The following is a 25,537-nucleotide window of genomic DNA, read 5'->3' as shown; positions in this document are numbered from 1 at the left end:
AGGAGTTCAAAAAGGAAATGAAAATTAAAAATGAACATCCACAACAAAGGTTGATAAATACTGCCCTGGTGGTGGGTACCCCCTGGAGAAGGATTCATTTTCTACTCACTTGCACAAGCCACTGCACCAGTAAATAGCCATTAGTGGTATGAGGTCTGGTAATGAACACATTACTTCAAACCTTCACCATCTGTCCCACTTTAATCAGGAATGCAGTGAGAATGAATTCCATAAACACAGTGATAAGCCAGCAAAACCGCCCAATAAGAGCATTTTAATATGGCATATGTTCCTTTGGCTGGCAGTGCACTTCTGTTGCATCATACTTGTTTTCCAGTGTCATTGATTTAGCTCTATTAGAATTTTAGAGCTCAGAGGCTCTTTTGAGACCACCTAATTCCTCATCATCATTTTATAAACGAGGACAGTGCGAATGAGGGGCTATTCCACAGTCCTCCAGGTAGCAGTTCACAATCCTTTCCATTATGCCCACATCTTCTCTGATGTGGGATAAAAAGGATATCATTGGTTCCTAAATCATTTAGATGTTAACATATGGCAATGATTTAAGTTGGTGTCCACTCCACCTTGATCAATAAGGTGAGGGAACCCTTACGCTCCTCAGAGGTGTGGTTTTGGCAAGAGTGGATTGCCCACTGGGTGGTGCTGTGAACGCCTTTCCCTTCCCAGAAGACACTGTCCCTGAGAAGTGCTAGCTGATGTAGTGTGATTTTCCATGTTGTCAGAGAGGGAGCAGTAAGAGTCCAAGCTACAGGGACCTACTGTAGAGCACAGAAAACTCTACTCCATGTTCTGTAATAACCTATATAGGAAAGAATATGAAAAAGAACGGATATACGTGTATGTATAAATGAACCACTTTTCTGTACACCTGAAACTAACACAACATTGTAAATCAACTATACTCCAATATAAAATAAAAATTAAAAACAGAGTCCAAGCTAAATACTGGAGGCTTGACCAAGGCAGAACATTTCCTGCTCCAGCTGTCTGGTCTCCTTGAACCCTGGTGATAAAGATTCATGAATTGAGAGTAAGCCCATTAGAAAGAATGTTCGTTAAACACCATTTTTCCTCCTATAAACTCAAAATATATTATCAGTGATGTGTTTCTTTGATGACCCAAGTGTCATAATAAGCTTGCAAAGAGTATCTTGATCCGTCAGATCAACTAAGGCTACACCAGAACAATATCTAATGTATGTGACAAGAATGCTACAGGAAATTTTTGAAAAAGTATACATTTTTAAAATAATAGAGCACATAAGATATGAAGTATTTGGCACCTTCAATTTATTATATATTGAGGTCCTAATATGTTTCAGAGAAGCATGTAGACCATTCACATACATCTCCAATCGTCCCAACATTTCAATAGATAGTATTATCCCCATCTTAGGGATGCTCAAAAAGTCAAAAACATGACTCAAACAAATATAGAATGTCAGATGTTTTAGTCAACTCATTAATTAATGAGGGAACCAGTAAGACTGTAAAGCTGGTTTAAATAAAATATTTTTTTGAAATTGGCTATTTACATGCATTTTGAAAAAAGGAATAGAGAATAGGATTACTAGGTTAGATACAAAGGTAGTTAATATTCTTTAAGGCAATAAACCATAACCTTTGGGATTACCTTTTCTACTAGGAAGAAACCCACAAATTAACATGCAACTTCACAAAGTCAGGGCTCTAATCAAATAATAACTAATAAAGTCACACACAAAGAAATTCTCCAAGAGAATTAAAAAATCCTTGTGTCAGTTTATTAAACAATGACCCAATATGACATTAAAATAATATATTTTGATTTACAAGTTTTGGTTAATTTTTCTTAACAGTGATAAGGTCTAGAGGGGTTAAAACCTTGGCAAAACTTAACACAGTCACAAAGTTTCAGAACCAGGTTGGTCCATGTCCAAAGACTGAGATTTTTGCTATAACGGCACTGTCTTGTATTTTACCCATATAAATACTACAGAAGGAATGATTTTAAACAGCATTGTAAATACTGTCAAAGCATCTATTTCCATCAGATATAAAAAAGAACACAATCATCCCAGCTTGGTTTTTCATGGACTTGTCTATTTTCCTGTTGGATGGAGACAGTTTGGTTTAATGATGACAATAAGGTATTTCTTTAGGGATTCTTTCACAATGTCAAAATTTCTGTTATATCCTAATTAGGAAGTGACTTTATCACTTATGGCCTTGATCCTTCACTAAATATACATTTACTACTTTTCTACCTCTGACAGATGCCATGTAAGCAGGTAGGTATCAAGACAAGTGCAATAATATCCTTGGATACCAACAACTCAGACTAACGGAGGAGAAGCAGGTGGAATGATAGGAGAGCCAGTGTCGAGAGAGAGATGGGCAAGCAGTTAGCATTTAGGGCGGGATGGAGAGACAGAAGAGAAGTTTGAACTGAGCAGTGGACTGGGGGAGGGGCCAAAGCAAAGCTCTCCAGACAAGCGAGGGCAGTGAAGACAACTAGTCTTGACCTGTCCTTGAGCGACGTATGTGACCGAGTCCAAAATCGCTCTTCTCGCCGCACGACAGGCTAATAAATCGGAGACGAGGTGTTGAGGCAAGGAACACGACTTTACTCAGAAAGCCGGCAGACGGAGAAGATGGCGGACTAAAGTCTCAAAATAACCACCTTATCGGGGTTTGGATGTCAGTTTCTTTTATAGCACAGAGGGGGAGGGGATGAGGAAGTAAAGTAAAAAGGCCATTAAGTTTTGCAAATATCACCTGGAATGGCCAGCCTCGGGGAGGGGATGTGTTAATTTCTTGTTTCTTGCAGCCATCCACGGGTGGAACAGGGTCTGCATGTTTCCCTGAACAAAGGCACTTCGGTTTAACATTCAGGCAGAGGGGCAGGGTTCCCCGAGGCAGGCCGTTATGCATAGACAGTATCCTTTTAGTGAACAGAAGCAGCGGAAAGCAAAGGTTCAAGTAAAAGAAACAGATTTAACATGTAGTCTGATTTGGCTCTTCCCTGTTACACTTGTAAAGCATGCAGGAGAATGCCTGCCCCGGACTTCACTGGGGTGGGTTTTAACAGCTCCAGATGAAATTAGCTCTTTAGCTCAAAACATATTTCTAGTATTACAAGAAGCATCTTTTGCGAACAGTTTGCAAGAATTCCTTGCTGAACACACACGCACATAGAGAGAAAGAACGAGAGAGAAAAAGACAGAGAGAGAGAGAGAAATAAAGGAAAAGAAATGAGCAAAAATTGTATTTTATCTTCTCCTAGGAAAAGAGAACACTGCTAGAAAAAAAACTGTCTTTGGAAAACAAGCTGCTGCATCTCAAATCCAAGGCTACATATGCTAAAAGGTTTGCAGATCTCCTAAGTAAAAGCAGTTCCTGGTATCTTTCCTCTCTTCGGGTCCACTGACCAGTGGATAGACGGCAACTATCCCCCAAGGGAAAGGAAGCCTGAAAGTGCAGGAGGAAGGGAGATTTCTTAGCATTAACAGTCATGTGCCTCTCCCTCCCTACCCACTGGGGAATCTGGACGGGGCAGAGGTCGCTGGGGGTACAGGGAAACTGGTGTGTGTACGTGTGTGTGGTGGTTCGTTAATCCTTTTGAAGAGTGAATGAGCCTGTCCCCTCCCTGTTTACCCTTGGTGCTGAAGAGGATGATGTTGAGGTCTCCATTCCCCTGATGCTTCTGATTTTGTTGATGGGTCTCTGCTACAGCCGGCACTAAAGCTAGCCCACACGTGGAATTGTAAGATAGGTTTGTCGTGCTCCCAACTTTGTAGAGAAGGAAGGAAATACTGTGAAAAGCATCCTTAGTTCTTGGGACTTACTTACAAATACTAGTAATTCACAAGCAGTCCTGATCCTTGTGTGCTGGGGTAGGGGTGGATTTATGGGTTTATGGATCTCGAATGGCTTGACTACTCAGCTGCTGTTAGAAAAATTCTCTGGAATATCATAGAATAACTCATATCATATGAAATTTCCTGAACTTTTCTTTTCCTTTCCTTTCTTTTTTTTCTTTTCTTTTAATTCTAAGCTTACCACAATCGTTATATATTCTGATATAACATTCAAAGTCAAATCTATTTCAAGATCTTAGTTCATCCCTCTAGAGCTATTGCTCTAGGCACTATTATGAATCTCAGAATGTACATATTCTTATTCTCATTTATTCAATAACATATGCTCAGACATCACTTTCTCTTGGTCTTTTGAGTTTTTCCTATTTCCTTTTCCTTTCCCATTATCTCTCTTTCTCTTCATTGGACCTCATAAGCCAAAGTCCAGAACTGGGCTGACCCTGGCAATTGTACCTACATATTTGAAACACACTGGGATACCACTGATATTAATTACCTCGTATGCTTCCCTGTGAACACGCATGTAGCCCCAGAAGGTGGACGTCTGAGTTTCATAGCACTGTACATCTCTGTAGAGGATAAAGGAAATACTATGGAAAATATCCATAAGTCTTTGGAATTACTTGTATATACTCATAATTTAACTCTAAGTACATTTTTGGCTTACCTCTTTCTTTTTTTTTTCCCTAAAGAGAGCTTTTCCGTGCAGCAGAACTACAGCTGGTACACTGTGCCTTCCATTAAGAGTCCAGACAATGAGTTTGATTTATTCTTTACAAAATGATTTTTTATTGATAATAGAGGTTTTGTCAGTCTTTGAGCCAAAAATGTAATGGTTTTAAAAACCAAACTGATCTATTCTTTCAGTCCTATTATATATGAGCAGTCAGGATAAAGAATTCTCAAAAAGCTCTTGAGGAGGTTTTAGAAATATCTTGAGGGAAATGGAGCTTCTGTGTTTCCAGAAAGGTGTTTGGACATCCTGGCTTGTGCAGTTTCCATAAATTGTAGGTATCACAAATATTTATTTTACTTGTTATTTTGAGCCGTGTGTAGAGGTATTCACTTTGCTAAGTGACAAGAAAATGAAATCAGTATGAGTCAGATTCTTTTAGCTAAAGCAATAGAGACTTGGTTAAGCTGCCATAAATAGGATTTCTGTTAGGTTAAGACTGAATAGATATGGCCATAAAGAAGATGTACTCATGGGAAGACAGGAGGACAACCCTTTAGCACCTAATGTGATTTGAAAACCCAGATTCTTTTGCTGATCCCACTTAGTGATGCGTGTTTATGCAGTTTCACTCTTTTCTTGTTCTTTGCTCTTCCTGGATGATTCATTACCTTTTCCCACCATTTTTCACCAGCTGGTTTATAGTCTCTGTATTTTCCTTTCAGATTCCAGAGGAAAGAGTCTGACTGTCCTAATACTACTTCCTGTATTGGACAGATAGATCATCTTGACCAACCCCTGCATTGACATCCAACCAATAGCCTTTGGCAGGCGTCCTCTCCCATCCTTGTGGGTGGCCTCGCCTTACTCAAAGAATAGCCTAGGGCTTCTTCCCTGAGCAGGGGGCTATGGGTGATTTAATTTCCCTTAAACAGATAGTTTGATAGGTGCCATGACTTTCTTGACTTGCAGTGAGTTTCATTCTACAATTTTGATAAAGAGATAAAAAAATTCAATATGTTGTAACTTGGCATTTCTAATATTAGAAAGCATCTCTGAGGATAACTTTTAAGCTTTTATAATTCAGAAGAAAATGAGTTTCTTCTTGCATATGGATATGTACATACCATTATATTAAGCTAATCCTCACAATTACTTTTTTTTTTTTAACATCTTTATTGGAGTATAATTGCTTTACAATGGTGTGTATGTATATGCGTAGCTGATTCACTTTGTTATACAGCAGAAACTCACAATTACTGTTAACGGGAGTAAAAAGGTTTGGCAGAAGCACCTTTTTTAAAAACAAGGTTGACCCCATATTTCTACTACCATCAGTACTAACTGACACATGCGTAGTGCCTTTCAGTTTATAAAGTAACCCGAGGTACCTTATTTAATTTAATCTTTCCATCGACCTTTCAGGAAGGAAATAGAGCTTCTAATTGGTTACATGAGTTGTCAAGATCACTCAGCTTTCCAGAAGTTGTAGGGCTGGGAGTTTGGGCTCTAGTATTGCCGTAGCAAAGCCTATGCTTGTCCTTCTATAGAGGAGACTTGACTTTTTTTCTCTTATTTCTGGAAACTCCAGAGACCTTTTCTCTGACTGGTTTCCTCAGTCCCCTGTGTGGCTACGAGTAGAAGGCAGTTTTCCAACTTCTCTCTCTGCCCTGTGATGTCACAGACAAACACACAGGCCCATTTTAGAGTTATCCCTTGGGGAACACATTTGGGCTTTGTAAAGACAAGTAGTGTGTTGGCTTCTCTATACCTGTAGAAGCTGCTTGGGGATGGTACATTCCTTAGAGGAAGAAACAGGGTATCTTGAAGATGTGGTTGCCTGTCAAAGCATACTGTTGTTACTTACATTGTACATTTATCTTTGGTAGTTTTGAGGGCTGTCTTAAGCCCCCCCCCCCATCCCCCACCCATTTAGTGCTACCACTGAAAACAACAATGGGGAAGATTTTGACTGGCAATAGTAATACATATTCCTGAGCTTTGGTTCAAATGTGAACAGAGCTATACCTACATCTTGCTTATTCTTTCACCTTGGTCTGGCCTGGGAAAGGTAAGGACCTGGCGTCTCCTGTTCATATGGTTGTGATCGTCAGTTTCCCTCTCTTCCAGTGGGGACTCACATTTAGTAATGGCCACCATAAAGGTCCAAAGAAACATCAAATCCTAAATAGCAGGAAACCTGAGTCCCTGTGACTCTAGTATGAGTTTTTCATACCTTCAGAGAAGCTCCAGGATGCCACCAATCTCACTATCTTCTCTCTCAAGTGGGAATTCCATATGGGGTTATTCATATGCCCAATGCCTGGCTATGAGTAGTGTGCCCGGAAGTAGCAGCGTCTGGTACATGCAACATAGTTTCAGTTGCCACTTTTATTGCATTCATTTTGTCTCTCAGTATCTAGCTCTTTTTATTTCTTCTGGAATTTTCATTCCTGTAAACAGCATAATGCATGAATCCCTGATAATAAGTACAATTTATAAAGACTTAAAAGGGTTATGTTCTGGGATTGTGCAAATATGGCCATCCTCATGTTCTTCATACCCTTTGCAATTACGTATTTATGTACCCTGAGTTCTAAGAAAATATAAGATCATTTACAAAAACTACATAAAAATAACATAATCCTTTAACTGGAAATAGATTAGATGAGAAGGCCAAGGAGATACAAGAACAGGTATATAATGAGGTTGGCCCACAAAATGTTTACACGTGCTCACAGTGGACCACTGACTCAATTTTAAATTTTCTAGCAGCCAACCCAACGAGAAAATTATGATTAGTTTTGTGATTCACAATGTCCAAGTGACTAAACCCAACCAGTTCTTTAGGAAATGTCCAGTTCTTTTTAATGTATCTATAAGGCCAGAGAGAAAAATTTCCAGGATATGTTCATAAAAAGTACCGTGAACGATGTCTTCAACAAAATCATTATAGTAAACACAGAAGCTGTACCTCAGAAAATACTTTTAAAAAGGATACCATGCCGCCAAAGAACAATTCAATCAAAGCCATTTTAACAGTGAGCAGCAGAGGGCAGTGTGGCAGGACTCAATAATGCTACCTCGGATGGTGGAAGTTAACCCCAAAATAGATTTTAAAGTATCCTGACAATTGGATGGAGAGACAGTCTTCCATGACCTTGATTTCCTTTGACCAAGTCTTTGGCAGACATTGGCCAGCAGAGAGATTGAGGATGTGCTCCTTGCCTAGTACTTATTCCACGGTCATCCCATGTTACTAAAGACACACCATTTGTTTTCACATTTCTGCAAGTTAAAGATAAGATTGACTTCCTCTCTTGAACACTGGGGAATCTAACATGAAGACCAGAAATGGTACTCTGTTCACTCTCCATCCGTAGTGATTTGAGACAGCATCCTCAGTTCCCTTTCTCAAAAGGGTGGAGCCAAGGTTTTCCCCTCTTTTTGTTTGGGCTTTTTCTCTGCTCCCATTGCCGTTTCTAGGCTGTGGACTTTCTCAGCTCCAAGCCTAGCATGTATGAAGCAAAAAGAAAACCCAGGGAACTCACCATTGTGTTGTTCCCTGGATCCCAAGGTCCCAAGCTAGTGTTCCTTCTTCTTTCCACCTTTCAGAGTTTTCTTGTGTTTGTTGATGTATAATGTTCAGGTTTTGGGTTGACTTAATAGGAAGAATAGGGGAAAACACATCTTCTACATCTTTCTGGAAGCAGCAGTTTTCAATTCTATTTTAATTTCAACATTGACTTTGTATTTATATTGAGGCATTGGGAGGCAGAGCATAAATCCTAGATACAGACGTTTGGCCTCCTTTCCCAGGCCTGGCCTTCATTATGTTTCTTCTTACTGTTTTGCTTTAGTACATTAAGACTGAGTGCTTCAACTGAAAGCACTGAGTGCTTCAAGTGAAAGATAAATAACAGAGATTAAAGGGAGCTCAAATGCAGCTTATTTAGCTATATTCTCACATTCAAAGACCTTAAATGGATGACTAGGTTTTCTGTTTATTGAACAAACCTAAGAGATATTTTTTTTTGCAACTTCCTTAAATCACTGTTCTAGTGTATAATGCAGATAAGTCTGAAACCCCTACGCTTTCCAGAGTGCTTCCAGAAATACTTTTCTTCCATCTTAAGACCTGCTTCAGATTTTTATTTATTTACGGTGAGCTTGATGGTAATATTCTCATGAAATATATGGGGAAATTTCCTGAGTTTTCTACTTTGGAGAACATATCTACCCACTCCCATCCTTCTAAAGACTTTTTTTTCCATTCAGTCCGCGAGTTCTGGGTCATCATAAGACACGATGAGACCATTTTGAATACTCACCTTTAATAATATACAGTATTTTCATATTTTATGAATTTTCAAAGCTGACCTGGCTCTGCAAAGCATCCCAAGTTCTTTCTCGTTATTCCCCAGGAAAGTCCTGAGTCTGACTGCTCTTTCCTCCTTTTCTTTTCTCTTTTTTTCCCTTCTCTCTGGAGCAATTTTGAATCTTAGCACCAGCTGTGGGCCAGATTTCTGTTTGCCTTCTGTGTTGCTTTGATCCTTATGTCCACAACCTATCTTTTTTTGTGAAGTGCCTTTTTGAGTCACTTTCTAATTTTTCTGCTGGGTTCCTGTTCCATTGATTTGTAGATGTTCCTTATATATTCTGGATACAATGCCTTTATTAATTTATGTTACCGAGATTCTGAGGCTATCCTACTCACTCTCATTTGATGACTAGAAGTTTAAAATTTTTGTCTAGTCAAACTTATCTTTTACTTTGCAGTTAATATTGTTCTAAGTTCTATTTTAACAATCTTTCTCTATTCCAAATTCATGAAGATGCTCTTCTATATTATCTTTTGAGAGTTTTTTGGGTCTCCAGTTTTATCTACATGGAATTTATTTTTTTGATGAAGTGAGGTTAGGATTAATTTTCTTTTTCATTTTTTCCTATGAGTATCCAGTTGTCACAATATCATTTGTTGAAAAGACTATCCTTTTTATAATATTCTGTAACATCATCTTTGATATCAATTGTCTATTGGTCTATCTCTGTTATATATATGTATATGTAAAATAAAAGTAGCATGGATATAGCGTAATTTGTTTTATCAGTCTTCTGTTGATGAACATTTAGATCGTTTCCATTTTTTAATGCTATGAACAATAATGAACTACATTTCACGTATATTTTATGACATATATGTTGTGTAATTGTACAGTATTTTATAATATAAATGATTTCGTTCCATAGGATAAATAAATAGTAATGGCTATCATTATACATCATTTGTACTTGTGCAAACATTTCTATAGCTTTATAGAAATTAATTTTTTCTACAGTAAAACAAACTCTTTTAAAAGCTCTCTCATACAAAACTGAACAAGGGAAAAAATCAAGACTGTCTTAAATATTGCAAATTGCCTGAAAGTTACTCGGCTTTGAGCGACCTTATTGTATATTAAACATTATTGAGACAACTGTAGTAGATTAGTGCTGTGCTACTCAAAACACTCAAAGCCTGGCTCGTGGACCAGCAAAATCATTGGAACACCTGGAGCATGTTGGCAATGCAGACCCTCAAGCCCTACCCCAGCCTATTGGATTAGAATGTACATCTTAACAAGATCCCTGACAATTTAACAAGATCCTCCAATGCTTATTAAGTTTGAGATGCAATGTTTTAGTACATGATGTAAAACAAAATGGAGACTCTTTTTAAAAAAATGAGAACAAGTTCCGCCATAGTGTCACATGAATTTCTATGACCTTTGTAATATTTGTAGAGACTGTAAAAATCAGAATTGCGATTGAATTGGATGTTGGCTACTAATTGTGAAACCTTAATAAGCTAAAATAATATATTACTTTATAAAACGCTCATTTTCCGAAAGCACATTCACTTTATCTCTTTAAGTGTACAGTATAATCTTTTAATGCTGTAAAGGTAGGGATTGTTATACCTGTTATACTGAGGCTTAGAAAGGTTATGTGACTCCAAAATTACAATGCTCCCAAGTTTAGTGGTCTTGTCTCAAGGCATTTTGCCTCAAACTCTAATAATATAGGCAAGAAGAGAAATAGTCAAAAGCCATGTAATCAATGCCAGTTACTTAAATGGAGCTTTGGGAAAGGATGAATAATCTAAATTCAAACTTCAGTCATCTTTCTTCACCATGGTTAATGTGGACTCAAAATATTAGCTGGAATTTAATTTTTCTTTCCTTGCCTTATCTACATGTAGTAGAATTAACAAAAATAGGAAGCCAAAAAAAAAAAAAAAAGACAAACACAGGCAATTCACAACCTATACTAACCCCTGTATCCTTGGAAGTTGGTTTCTGATATATGTGTTAAGTCTCCATTCCTGGCCCCATGTTCTATCCCATATGTGTGTGTTCTGATGGTTGCTAGGTCTGTGGATGCTCTTAGATGAGACAGATTAGATATATAAGTGCTTCACCTGGTTCGATGCAACTTGACTCAACTACCTGATGGAGGGAGGGAGTCACAGGTGGCCAGAGAGGAGCTTTTGACATGAATTGATCTTCTCATTCAAGTTCATGTCTGAGCTAATCAGAGCGTGCTTCATGACTGTTTATCTTCGGTGTGTCTTGTTTGGCATAAGGGACCCTGGGCATCTTACCCACATGTTGCCCAGTAGTAGAGTCATGTGTGAGGAGATCCTGGTAGCACAGCTGTAAAAATAGCTGTATAATGCTTTAGCAAATCCATCTCTCTTTTTTCCTTTGCATTTCCAGTTGCCAGGATCTTCAAAAGGAGATTTCCCTCCTCCAGGAGCAGATCTCTCATCTGCAGTTTGTGATTCACTCCCAGCATCAGAACCTGCGCAGTGTCATCCAGGAGGTCAGATTAATCAAGTGTGTTTCTCTGGTAGCTAGTATGTTTACAGTGAGAAGACCAAATACGTGTGGCTTGCCTGGACTCTATGAGCACTGAGATTCTTCTCTGCATTGACGTTTCCTTTTTATCCCCATGTGACAAGGCTCTGTTTTCAGTGTCCTCTTTTGTCTCTATGCCAACACCTGTGATGTTCTCAATGAAGATATTTGGGAAATTGTGTTTGCTCTTTAGATGTTTTGGTGTTTTTTTTTAAGTGTTCTGAGCCAGATAATGCACACTGTTCTTTAGCAGATTTTGTAGATTAGGACATTCAGCCCTTTCTTGAAGAAGAAATGATCTCTTTTCATAACCTCATAAGTGGTTAATTTACATAGAGGGTGTGTTAGCACAGGCCTGTAACCTGGCCCTTCTTCACTGGGAACATCTTGGCAGGTGAAAGAGAAGAGGTCATCGTGAAGGCAGCCAGATGGATGGTGAATTGCATACTCATATAGTTTATGTCAAGATTTGTATTGATCTGGTTTGGGAATCTGCTTTAGACTTAAAACCAGACCTTCATCCATTCTTTTATTTTAAAACTACCTAATATTTGTTTCTAAAAGGAGTCCTTCCAAATAACTCAAATGCCTTCTTGACCTAAATGTAACATTCATGCTTGCTTCGGTAGGACCTCACCAAACAGCCAGAGAATTGAGTCATAGCACTTGAGAGTCAGGGAGGACAGAGGGGGCATCCCATGTCCTCATTTTACAGATGAGAAAACTGAGGCCCACAGTAGTTAAATGACAGAGCTAGCCTTGGAATCCACATGTTTCTTCTCTTCTGGCACTGTCCTGGATATCACCCCACATCCCCCAGTTCGACGTTGCCTCTTAACAGATGCTTTTCTTCCAAAGCAAAGTGGGCTCACCTTAATATGCTGCTGGTTGACCAGATCTCTGATGCAGGGAGCTTCCCCATGCCAGACCACGGCCTTGCATCATGTCCCCTGGCCTCTGCCTATGCAGGATGAAAATGTTAGGTGTCTGAGACACAGAACAAGGACCAGTGTTGCTTCCCACAGGATGCACTCCTGCTGAGTTTGGTTTAAACAGGTTTTCTAAAGATTAAAGTGTTTAATTGCACTGTCTGTGTGCTCTCGTCCCCAGGTGCCAATTTGTCCTGTTATTTTCTGTAGCCTGCTGAGTCCGCTAATGCTTGGGATTTAATTTTGTTGATTTGATTAACATTACTTGACCACAGAAACCTGTACAATTTCTGACTTAAGGAACTATTCTGTGTTGCCTGACAAGATTTTTGCATTTGTGTTTCTTAAATCTTAGATGGAAGGCTTAAAAAATAATTTAAAAGAACAGGATAAAAGAATTGAAGATCTGAAAGAAAAAGTTAACATACTGGAAGCCCAGGTAGGGAGGGCATCTGTTCTATATTTCAGTACGAATGTGAGTGTGGGTGTGTTCAGTATATCTGTGAGCCTGTGTGTGAATGTGTCCTGTGTGTGTGTGAGTGCTTGTGTGCAATGGCGTGCCAGTGTGACACTGTGTCCAAGTATGTCTGTATGTGAATGTGTGTGTCTGTGTGATTGTGTGTGACTGTGTCTATGTGTGTGTGTGAGGACATGCATGTGTCTCTATGTGGGTATGAATGTCTTTTTGTGAGTGTGTGTGTGCGTCTTCTATGTGTAAGAATTATAGCTTTGTGGGGGAGGTACTCAATAATTATTAAAATATTAAGTATTAAACATAATTTTATATTATTAAATTATTAATATTAAGTATTATTAAATAATTGTTGAAAGTTTATTCAAATGTTCCAGAATACTTTCTCTACTGGGGAGACCAGTGATACTATCTCTCGATGTGGACTTGAGTTAGAAGCTTGGTCCAGGCCACTCTGGCGTGAACTCAGCTCTAGCCAGATAGCCGGGTTTGCTGTCTCCTGTCTTTGTTTCTTTCCTCCGTCCTGAGACGTCCTATTCCTCCTCTTTCTCCATCCATATCCATCAGGGCATCCAGGCTTTGCCTCAGGGCTCACCTACTTCAAGAAGCCAATTGAAATTTTCTTATGTTTCGGTGTTTTAAAACTTATCATAAAACTTTAAAATACACTGTGATAAGATGTGCTTTACTCCTGCCCACTCATCCCCGCCTTGACTGGGGAAGCCCTTTTCAGGCGTTCAGCTGCAGTCCTAGGCTGGTGGTACCCCTACCTCACAGGAAGTACAGAGAAGCCCTGCGGTTATTGGAGCACCTGATGACCCCCAGGTGTCTCCAGCCCAGCTCTGCTTTGTGCTCAGTGCCACCCCTTCTGTCTCTGTTAAATAGCTCATCACGGACTGCTTAGACCTGGTCACCTTTTCTGCTTCATCCCTCAGCATCGTGACTTCTCTGTGTGTCACGTTGTCCTGTCCTGTGGAGTACAGAGATGCTCTGTCTTCATTGAAACCTGCTCTTCTTTTGGAGCTGTTCTCTTCCCCAGGACAGACCAGAGAGGAGCTCCATGATCGGACTCCCAGCACACGCCTCACCATTCTTTCCACCACCACATTCTTTCTGCTTTCCTCAAACAGAAGAAAAAAATCATAATAACATAAAGAGGCTGTAAATATTTTGCAACTTAAGTTTTGTAACCATCCCCCTGTTTTGCTGTTTCTACCTTCCTGGGACCACTGTTCTCTTTATTTTAGAGGGTAAGCTCATCGCATCTTGGGTTTTCCTTAGATTCTCACCTAAGTAAGATGTAAATTGGTTAGTTTACATCAAGTGATGTGATTTATGTTGCATTAGAGCCCCTTCCTCCTAAGAAATGTCTTTAAAGGCATTTCCTCCCAACGTTTCTTATGTAGTGGGCTTTTGACAAATGTTACTTGATAAAATGTTTTTTCTTATAAATATTTTTCTTATAATATTTTAATAACTATTTTTTATTTTTTTACATAACTGACATATGGTCATTCATCCCATACAAATTAGGAAATATGGATGAGCTAATATAACAAGAAAACCACTCAAACATACCATCCAAGGGCAGTTATTCAGCACAGTTGTGTATATCTCTATTTCTGTGGGAATTTTGTGCCTGTTACATACTTGTGTGTATATATTAGAGATACAGACTATATATGGCATCATTTTATTGTGTTTTTAAACTTTTATTTGTTTCATCAACTTTTTCATATCACGAGTTACATAAGTCTGTAAATACTTATTGAGTGGCTACTATGGTGTAGGCACTAAGTTTGGATAAACAATGTTGAACAAAATAGACATGAGCCCTGCTCTCTGGAATTTACTAACTAGTGAGGGAGACAGATACAAATAAATTAATATGTAACTAATAATATCTTGGAAAGGTTCTGCAGGAAAAGGACAAAATACTCTGGACGATAATACCTGGTTGGAAGAATGTATATGGACCGTTTAGATTGGTGGGTGGGAACAATCTCTCTAAGAAAATGAATTTCAATATGACCTTTGTGGAAAACTGGGTGGTAGGGCATGTCAGGTAGCCAGACAGGAGGCCATGTGGGTGCTTCTAATCTGAAAGAGCTGTAAATAGCATAGGATGACATTGGAAAGGTAGGAAGGGACTAGATCATAAAAAGCCTTTAGGCCATACTAAGGTCTCTTTTTCTCTATAGAACAGTATAACAAGGAGGTCTTTGCTTAGCAGGCAAATTAAATTTACGTTATCTTTTTAAAGAGCCACCAAGGTTTCCACTGTATTGCTATGAAATAATTTAGTTAACTTAATCTCTGCTGTTGGATTGTTTTCCAGTAGAGCTTTTGTAAACAGCAATGAATTCAACAAACTTTTACAAACATTACTGATTATTTGTATAATTACTTCCTCCCTTAAGATACATTTTTAGAAGTTGAATTGGTAACTCAAAGACTATCCATTTTTAAGATTGTTGATCTGTGTTCTCTGAATTTCCATGTCTGCTGGATCAGACATCTCCCTCAGCTGTCACGGCCTCACCTGCAGCTGCCTCTGCTCTTTCAGTTAACTCTTCACTCTCTTTCAGTCTTTCAGTTCTGACATTTCTGATCTGCTAATAGCCCTCTTTTTTCCTCTTTATTATTAAGTGATTTCAATATTTAAAAATGCTTTGGTATCGTTCTAATGAAATCTAAGAAAGTAGAGATGAAAAACACACGTGCTCAGATTCCTATTTTGAGCCGGAATTCTCATTTAGACCCAAGTTTATCTGTAATTCAAGGCAGTCCGGTGTAAGGTAGGGATCTACTTTTTTAGTTGTCTCACTTTATTGAGCAGTCTGGCCTTCCTTCATGAATTTGAAATGCCGATATATCCTAGACTAAATTTTTATGCTGGAAATCTGTTCCAATGGTGTACATCTGCCTATTTGGCTCCAATGCCCTACTGCTTTAATTATCATACATCTGTAATACATTTTAATTGGAGAGATTGTGGTCTTTCTCTGATCTTTCGTTATGGTCCTAGGCTCTGGTCATGTCTAATTAAGTGTTAGCCCTCATCACAGAGTCAGGGCATCAATGGTGCTACTGCTTCTAATTCAATCTTATATTCTTTAGTTGTGTCTCTATTTATATCATCCCCAAAGCTAATTTTATTGTCCTAAGTAAACTGGCAACTTAACCTATACACTACATTATCCAATTGGCCTTTTGGTGTAATAGTTAGACCAGAATAATGTATTGCTTCCATTGCACTGCTTCTATATCCCCAAATTTAGCAAATAATTTCTGACTAGCCACTCAGTGTGATAGGAGGAAGCAATAGATTGTGTTCCCCTCATGGAAACTTCTTGGTTGGATGCAGTCTGCCCACGTTGATGGGACAGCATCTCTCAGTACTGCCTAAGATTCTCTGTATGAAATTGATTCATACTACTATTTTCTAACATTCTCTTTTATTTAAAAAAGTCTTCAGATAATAGCAGTATTGATGAATGTCTTTTATGACCTCAGAATTTATTGTCTTCAGTAGATAAATCGTTTCCTTCACTGCAGGGAATGTTACAATGCCCTTTTCAGCTTTAAAAAGCCCGTCCAAGCCACATTAGTTTATTTATTCAGCAAATAGTTTTGTGTGTTTATGATGTACCAGGAAATGTTCTAAGTGGTAGGTACATGGTATGAACAGGACACACTGTCCTGACTTCATCTAGCTGTATTTTAATTGAAGATACATACAGTAAATACATAAACAAGTAAGTACACAACTTAATAAGGGAGAGGTAACTGCTCCGAGAAGAGTAGAACAATGTGACAGTTATAAAGTGATGGGAGTCAGGAAGAGCATCTCTGAGCCTGTGATCTTGGACCAGGTACCTGAATTTAGTAAGTGCTTGAGCTGGAGTGAACCTGTTTCTAGTCTAGCCCTAGTCAATGCTTCGTTATGAAGATCTTAAACTGGGAGGATATATGCAGGGGTGTACTATCTTGCACACAAACTCAGGACTATCCTATTTTGAAATAACTGTGCGAGCAGATTCAGTTTATGAAAAATTGGTCACCAGAGCTGAACAACCCTTTTAAAGACATCAACTTTCTAAACCATACAGACAGCATAGTTTTCTCATCCATAATAAACAACTCGTCTCTTTTAAGGCATGCTACATACTTCATTTTGTTTAATCTTCAAAGCTACTCTGGGAGAAAGTTATTATTTACTCCCTCGGGGGTTAAACTGAGATTAAGAGAAGTTAAGACACTTGTTCAAAATCACTCAGCTGCATTTGAGTCTTCCTGACTTTGAAGCACATGCTTTTCATCTCCCAATATCTACTTATCTGAGTGATCAAATAAGTGTGTGTATGTGCAGATATGCATGTGTGTCAATATACATACAGTTGTATTTAAAAATGATATATATTTCTATATATTTAGAAATGAACAGATATAATGTTAAATTTGTAGGATCATTTGTCTGTATTTTAGCCATTGTCACAGTTACTACATTAAATGTTTTTCTGTTTTCCAGTTTTTTGACTCATGGAAATGAATACTTTTTTCTGTGTATTCTTTTCTATCCTACCAAGGACTTCCCCCTCCTCCACAAGGGGATAAAATTCACTCATCTAACTCTGTCCTTTTTTTTTTTCTTTTCAGTCTTTCAGGATATTAAACCTCTTTTAAGTATCACCAGAAAATTTCTGCTTAACTCTGCCAAAATTATTTACTTTTCTTTCTACTTTGGCATATCTTTCATCATCTTAATTTACAGCTCTGAAATTCGTCTCACATTTCACACATTTCTAACTTCTTCACTAATGACATGCTCATATGAAAATGCATCTTCAGAAATTACTCCACTTTCTAGACTTTGAAGAATATCCTACTTTATGTAATCACCATCATCCATAAAATTTAATTTACTTCCAAGAGCATGTTGCTAGAAGTTTAAGTATGCAAAAATTAGGTTCTTTTGGAAAACTGTGTCAGTGAACTATCCTTGGATAGAGTCATAATAATGGTGGACTTACTCTGGTCATTGATTTATAATTTTGTAAACTAATGATGAAAACTCATGCATTTGGTTGTTCTAGTTAAAGAAAAGCATATGAAATCCCATGAATCAAAAATAAAGACCTAAATCCAGTAGATGAAATAAATCATCACAGAAGTTGAAATATATGAAAATAAAGACCGTCTGAGCTGATAACTCTTATGCTTCTGCATTGTTTGGAAGGCAACAACTTGAGAAAGTAGGAGTTTATTTTGGAAAAACTCCAAATAGCTTCTACATACTTGTCCAGCCACAAAAATATTTTTATTCCAATGCTTGTAGTCATCATGATATTGTGTTTCAAGTTGTGCTTCATAACTTGTAAAGTATGGTACAGAGAGGAGTTTTTCTTAGCCACGTACTTGGCCCTGATATATGCCTGCACTTGTTTGGAGTGTATATTCGATATATCTCCATTATACAAGGAACATCTATATCTTCAATTTGTGAAATCTGAAGTACATTTCCTGAGTGAGACTTAAGTGCTTAACTCTTGAAATATCACAGTGAAATGATTCATGTGTGAAGATTTTTGCTCCATCTTTTATTTATTATTCCGTGTAGATGCCGAGGGATAAGAAGGTACAAAATTCACATCTTGTCTCTGCTTTCCTTAGTTCAGTAGTTCTTCCTCTTAACTGTACATTAGTATCACCTGTGGAGTTTTGAAAACTCCTGAACCTAGACTACAACCAAACTAAATGGAAACTTTGGGGGTAGGACCCAGGCATCACTAGATTGTAAATCTCCCAGGTAATTCCAATATACAACCAACATTTAAAACTACTCTGGTCCAGTGGCTCTCCGATGTGAGCAGACATCAGAATCATCTGACGAACATCTTAAAACACATCACCCGGCCACCCCGGGGTTTCTGGTCCAATGGCTTGGTTGGGAATTGAGGATTTGTAGTTCTAGTAAGTTCCCAGGGGATGTTCAGATTGTTGATTCCAGGATTACACTTTAAGAACTGTGCCTTCATCTTTTCTCTCTCCCTTTTTTCCACCTAACCCATTTCACCTTGTCTTCAAGGTCCAGGTTAAACGTCCTTGTGTAGGAAAATTATTCTAGTCACACTGATTTCTGTTTATACCTTTGAATTACTGGCTGCTTTATGGCATCTCTTGAATCACATTTAATTAATTTATTTATAATTTTTTAATGGTCACGTGTTTATCACCTCCACCATACGATGCATCCTGTGTGCTAAAAGGGAAGATACTATCCTTTCTTGTGCTGTCTCACATTCCCTATGCTCCTGGTACGGTGCTGCAGACATGGCAGGGACTGAGTAACCGGGTGTATTGCGGGCGGCTGGATGTTTGGGGTAGATTCATTGTTGATTAATTCCCTGACAGTTCGCTGTCTTCTCCTTCCTATGTATCATACCTGGAATCCTTTCAGAAATCACTGAATCTCTTTATCTCCTGGGGTCCACCGATTGCTTATTTGTAATATAAGGAGGCTGGGCGAATTCCTCTGGTCACAGAAAAATAACATCTTGCAGGGAAAAGAGCATGAGCTTTGGAGTCAGGCAGGCCTGCATAAAGCCTGAACATTTGCAGACCCATGCTGCATATACTACCTGTGGGTCATTGGAGGCAAGCTTCCTCGTCAATTTGAGTTTTGCCAGCCTTATTTCTTTCACATACATAACAATGAAAGTTACTCCTCAGAGATGAGTTTATATCGAAGAAAAGAATGTCTGGAAAACACCAGGCAAAAGTCTTGACATTTGCTAGGTACTCAGAATTATCAACTCTTTTTCTTCCATCAAAATTCTGGTGTCTATTTCCCAAAACCATGCATTCTGGTGCTGGCTTACTCCAAACCAGCAGATGGAGTCTTACAAAATAACTTTTAAACTTCAATTATATGACTTTTTAAGTCCTTCGTTTCTTACCAGGGAAGGGAGCTGGTGTGTTGCTGTTCTTTGAGAGCCATGGCTCCCCTTCTGCCTTCCCCCCACGGTTACCTTTCAGGGTCAGAACTTTCTGTACAGATGTATCCTTGAAAGACTTCTGACCTGCCCATGCAGCCAACTGGCAAGTCAGCCTTGGGCATGAGTCTTCGCTGGAAAGTCTCACTTTCCAGATCTGTAAAAAGAAAATTGTTTGGCTTGGCTGCATTGTAGAGAAAGTATTGTCTCTGGACTGGGAGGCCCTGACTTTGTGGGGGGGTTTTCTTTCACTTTTTCTTTTTATTAATTTTTATTGGAATATAGTTGCTTTACAATGTCGTGTTAGTTTCTACTGTACAGCAAAGTGAATCAGCTATACTTATACATATATCCCCTCTTTTTTGGATTTCCTTCCCATTTATGGGAGGACCTGACTTTGAGTCTTGAGTTCTGCCCTGAACAAGATGTTGGGCACTTAAACTCTTTGGACCTCAGTTTTTAGATATAATAACGGTCCTTGGACTAGAAAGTCATAACCAACTGCCTTTCAGTCTTAAAATCTGTTCCAGACACTGAGCTGAGTAGTTTACGTACTTTTATTTCATTTCAGAACCTGTGAAGAAGGGTCTATGATCATATCTGTTAATACAGATGAGGAAATTAGGCACAGAGAGGATAAGTAAACTAACTGAGGTCACACAGCTAGCAAGTGGTTGTGCTAGGATTTGTACCTGAAAACTTAAACACTTTCCCTTCCTGTCATTAGCCATTGCATTATCTCCCAGAATTCCAAGGTGCTTCCAGATTTAAAATATTATGGTCATATGATATCTGTTTCTTCCACCTTATATATGGTAGTCAGGACCGCTACTACTAGAGATGAAGAAACTGAGGCTTCAACGAGAATATTGAGGCTAAGGATGCCGTGAACCAAAAGAACAGATGGTGCCTATTTTCATGGAGTTTCTAATCAAGAGATTGCACGAGAAAGACAAATGTGCAATAAATATCGTGCGTGTCTTTCAAAAGGTTCTTTAATAGAGTTCTTTCGTGAAGTTTTTTGCATCTGTCCATATAAAAGAAACTGTAAATTGAAACAGAGAGTTCAGCTGTTGGATTTCGGAGGCTAAGTCAGAATACTAAATTTGAATCCCTTGGTAAATTATGCATTTTTCAAGGAGTGTTTGTATTTTCAGAAGTAATATTTGGGGACTCGCAACTGGCTACCTTCTGTGTTCTAATACAGTGACTGGAGCAACAGACTTACTGCTAAGGAGGGATGTAGATGGTGGGTCGCCCAGAAACACTAAGCATGTGACTAGTAAATGTGCTAACACACATGTGATCGCTGCACATTTTTTTTTTCTATTTCAGAACAAAGAACTAAAGACCAAGGTGGCACTTTGGTCTGAAACTCCTAGGCCGAAGGTATCCAAAGCTGTCTCTACAAGGTAAGGCCTCTCTTCCCCCACCGCCATCTGCCTTCACGACTCCTGTTGAACACGGTTGACGTTTATACCACTTGAGAAATTATCCAATCAATTAATACTTCCGTAATCACGTGTTTACGGTCTGTCTCCCAGTTCTTTGAGAGTGGGAACTCTATTAATCTTGTTAACCGCTGAATCCTTGAAGCCTGATATACAAATACTTACTTTATGAGTAAATGAATGAACAAATTTAGATATCTTTTTTCCTCTTCTTTGGCATAAAACAAGCCCAGTCTTGGCTTCAATACTTAATCCAAACAGTACAGATTATCTCCTCTACCATCCTTGTTCCTCCATTGCTCATATTTTCTGTGTCACCGATGGGCATTTTAATCATAAATCATGTGTATTTATTTAAGTTTCCATGTCTGTCTCTCAAGTCGATTGTAAACGTCAAGAGGGCAGGAATAGTTCCTTGTTTTTCACTTTATTTCCTGCATTGTTAAGGACAAGTTTCTTCAACAACTACCTAATAACGAACGAATGAAGCAATGATAATGACCCCTAAAGCAATGGAAATAATAGTTGAAACCATCACATCACTTTCTAATGTTGACAGAATCAGAAGTGAGAGGTTTGTAAAAAAAAAAAAAAGACTTCTGGGCTCAAGTCTCATTTCCATAAAATTCCATGAAATTATCACTTAAAAGAAAACATAGTCTGTAATTACATGAATCATTTAGAAAGTGATTAAAAACTTCCTGTTCTAGCAACTTTTGAATTCCCAGCCTACTCTCTCTAGGGCCGAAACCCATTTTCTGAAACTCTCTTCTGCACAGTGCCTGATGTGGAGAATCAGATCCCCCATGATTAGCCCCAGTCTAGGGATTCAAGTAGATCTTTCTCCCTCTTCAAGACACCCTGCAAGCATGCTTCACTTTGCTAATGATGTATGTAATTAGAGACTAGAGATGAAGCATTATGCATCAAGTTTTCTAAAATCTTTGGGCCCCCGGATGCTAAGTCATTAACTTTTTGGCCAATAGCTCTGCAACATCTAATAAAGAAAAATTAAGCCTGAGAAGTATTAAAAGAGGAAGTGAAATGCCCACATTTCAGAAGCAGTAAGAGACGCAGACACTTCAGAGCAGGAAGAGATGAAGAGTTTAGAATAGAAAGGGAAGCATGACTTTCCAAGGAAAGGGAGGACGGTCGATTTTAGCTCCCTTACCAGATACATCCTCTTGGGGTAGTGAGGTATCATGGCCCCCCTCAGCTGTTTTGACCCTGGAGGGAACGGAGCCAGAGTAGAGCAGAGGAGGGAGCAACACGTGGTCTCCATATTGTACTGACCCCAGTATTGCGTGATGAGACTCAGGCTGGTACAGAGGGGATGAGTTTGAGAGAATGACTTCTACGGCTAGTTCTTTAGCTGCAGTTCATTCATAAAGGTAGTTTTAAAGACTTTTTTTCTCCCTATGACTGAGGAGAGGTCAAATGGGAAATTTTCCTAATTGAAATAGGGAAGCTGGAATGAATATGCCCTTTGTTTTATGATTTTGGTAGAAATTCCAATAGTAATGATGTATCTATAATGGTAGGTCTCATGTTTGCAAAATGAAATCTGACCAATTGGCCATTTGAGAATGTAAGTGGTTGTATGGTTCGGTAAGTCTAGATTCACCAACGTAGAATGGAATTATAACTCTCGGGAGGAATTAGAGTGTAAAAGTAGCCATTAATGCAAAGAAAAACAAGCATCACATATATTTAAAAATTAATCTTGGCAAATCTCTTAAATCACTCATAAGATAGAATTCTCTCAGTCAGTACAAAAAAAAAAAAAAGTTTTTTTTCCCCAAGCATTAGAACGTATAGATGTTTCTTAAGTTGAACACCAAAGAAATGGTTTGCTGGATATTGAGGATCAGGTTGTTAGAAAACAGCAACAATAAAACACACATATATACATATATGTGTGCACACACATGTTGATATATGCATGTGTATATTTGTGTGTGTGTGTGTGTGTGTGTATATACATGTTTTTAAAACTAGACTCACACAGTGAGGAGAGAAGTTTAGGCTATGAGAAACCCACAGAACTAAAACGTCCTGACGGAACAGTCGATTTGTGTGTCCCATCTCCAAGTCACTCTGGTGCATGTCTTCACTGAGTAGAAGGGCAGACACACTCTCACTCTTTCTCACTCTTGTCCTCTTACAACCAGATGCATTTACATAAGGTTAATGCATCCATAATGTGCTTCTACTGTGCCTCATGGGGAATTAGAATCAATCAATTAACCATCATCAATTAGGTTAAAGCAATTAGTTCAGACTTGGTAGTACAGCAGTAGTGGAGATGGTAATGGAGTGGTACAGCAGTTATATCAGTAAAGTTTTATGTGCTCGATTTTGATAATTGTGTGGTCTTTTCCACAGTGAATTGAAGACTGAAGGCATGACCCCATATTTGATGTTGGTTAGGCTACGGAAATGAGCCGCCTGGCTGAAGATCTGAATGAGAAAGATCACTACCTGCGTCTTATTTACTCCTTGAAACACAGTCTAAATTTACATATTAAAACTGCTCAGTGCCAGTATTTAATGGAATTTATTGTATTATATTTAATGTATACATCAATAACTTTGCGGGAAGATGACATTTCAGAAAATCAAACAAATATATATTCAAAGAAAGGAACTCTTTCTTCAAAACGTACTAATGGATGAAGAAACCAGATGCTTTCCCATGATGGAAGATGAATTTTGCTTTAAACTTTAAAAAAGAAAACTGAATTTTTTTTTTTTTTTGGCAGATTTTTGCTGAAGGGACTGGTTAAGGTTGTCAACTTTGACCTTTTGATAGTGGTTTTTATGTACAATCATCCCTAGGTATCCACAGGAGATTGGTTCCAAGAGCCCCCTCGGGTACCAAAACCCATTCAGATGCTCAGTCCCATATATAAAATGGCAGAGTGCAGTTGGCCCTCTGTATCCATGGTTTCCACATCCATGGATTCAACCAATCATCAGTGTGGAACCTGCAGGTACAGAGGGCTGACTGTACATAAATGTAAGGAAAAATATACAGGCATGCTTCCTTTTACTGTGATTCACAGACGCTGTGGTTTTTTTTTTACAAATTGAAGGTTTGTGGCAACCTTGCATTGTCAGATGATGGTTAGCATTTTTTGGCAATAAAGTGTTTTTAAATTAAGGTATGTATATATATATATTTTAGATATAATGCTATTGCACACTTAACAGGCTACAATATAGTGTAAACATGACTTTTAGATTCACTGGGAAACCAGAAATTTCATGTGACTCGCTTTGTTGTGATATTCTCTTTAAATTGGTGCTCTGGTACTGAACCTGCGATATCTGTGTGTGTGTATGTGTGTGAATAAATGATATATTTTAAAGTTGACTTTTGGATAATAACAAATATCTTACCGTGATATAAATTCATCTCCTATTTATGCCACATTGAAGATTTTTGGTAATGCATTTCCTGGCACATGTGTAGGGGTGTTGGGATCATGAATTCTGCTTTAAGCATCTGCTGTGTGGTAGGAGATTTCACCTTTCACTTGGAGATCACTTAGGTTCCTCTTATACCCCAACCATCATGCTGGGTTGTAATAAATGTGAGCTTTTGGAATGGACCCATCTAACTGACCTAACAACCTGGATGATTTCCATTAGAATAATGAATTTTCAAATCAAAAATGGAAGGACACTGTTGAATTTTATTTGGGTTTCACTATATTCATTTTTGAACACAGAAGTACAGTTCAATGTAATACAGGTAGGACCTGCTCATGTGGTCTCCAGCTTCACTTTGGGATGGTGTTTGGCTCTCTTGAGAATAAGAATAAGCAGCTTCAGAAGCCTAAAAAGATCTGAACTCTTCAAATACAAAAGTATTGTTTTACTAACATCAGTAGATCATGTATTTGTCAGGTATGGATTATTTCCTATCTCCTCATCGTTTCGGCTTCATCATTTGAATTGTTTCTTTAAATAAACATTTCTGAGTGATTAAAAAATCATTACAATGGAGAATGAAATTTATTAGTCTAAAAGTAGTACCACACAAAATACAAAAACAAAAACCTCAATTGTAGTCAAAGTATTTGTACTTATAATTATACTAATCAAAATATTGGATAAGAAGGTCTGAGGTGGGCTATGAAGTAACCACATGGAGGTGGTAAGTGAAAAGAAACTTAGTTTCACTTTGATTACATATATTGTTACAAATTATCATTAAGAAATGTTTGGT

General features: G+C 38.3%; 1 protein-coding gene across 6 annotated transcripts in view; it reads left to right on the top strand.

Moving 5' to 3' along the window:
* The window catches only part of CCDC68 (coiled-coil domain containing 68), a 49,986-nt gene extending 25,307 nt beyond the window's left edge, over positions 1 to 24,679 (top strand). For 5 of the 6 annotated variants that reach the window (XM_068563252.1, XM_068563251.1, XM_068563253.1 and 2 more), the window contains 5 exons: positions 3,290 to 3,372; positions 11,316 to 11,421; positions 12,741 to 12,824; positions 21,188 to 21,264; positions 23,689 to 24,679. In XM_068563252.1, coding sequence (XP_068419353.1) covers positions 3,290 to 3,372; positions 11,316 to 11,421; positions 12,741 to 12,824; positions 21,188 to 21,264; positions 23,689 to 23,746 — 408 coding nt within the window. In that variant the 3' untranslated portion in view covers positions 23,747 to 24,679. The remainder of the gene's footprint in view (positions 1 to 3,289; positions 3,373 to 11,315; positions 11,422 to 12,740; positions 12,825 to 21,187; positions 21,265 to 23,688) is intronic. The other variant, XM_068563256.1, reaches the window with a different exon arrangement.
* Positions 24,680 to 25,537: the final 858 nt, after the last annotated feature.

Source organism: Eschrichtius robustus, chromosome 14, assembly GCF_028021215.1.
Source record: "Eschrichtius robustus isolate mEscRob2 chromosome 14, mEscRob2.pri, whole genome shotgun sequence".
In the NCBI taxonomy this organism is placed as follows: domain Eukaryota; kingdom Metazoa; phylum Chordata; class Mammalia; order Artiodactyla; family Eschrichtiidae; genus Eschrichtius; species Eschrichtius robustus.
Note: the sequence above shows the minus strand (reverse complement) of the source record. Positions and strands in the feature narration are given on the sequence as shown.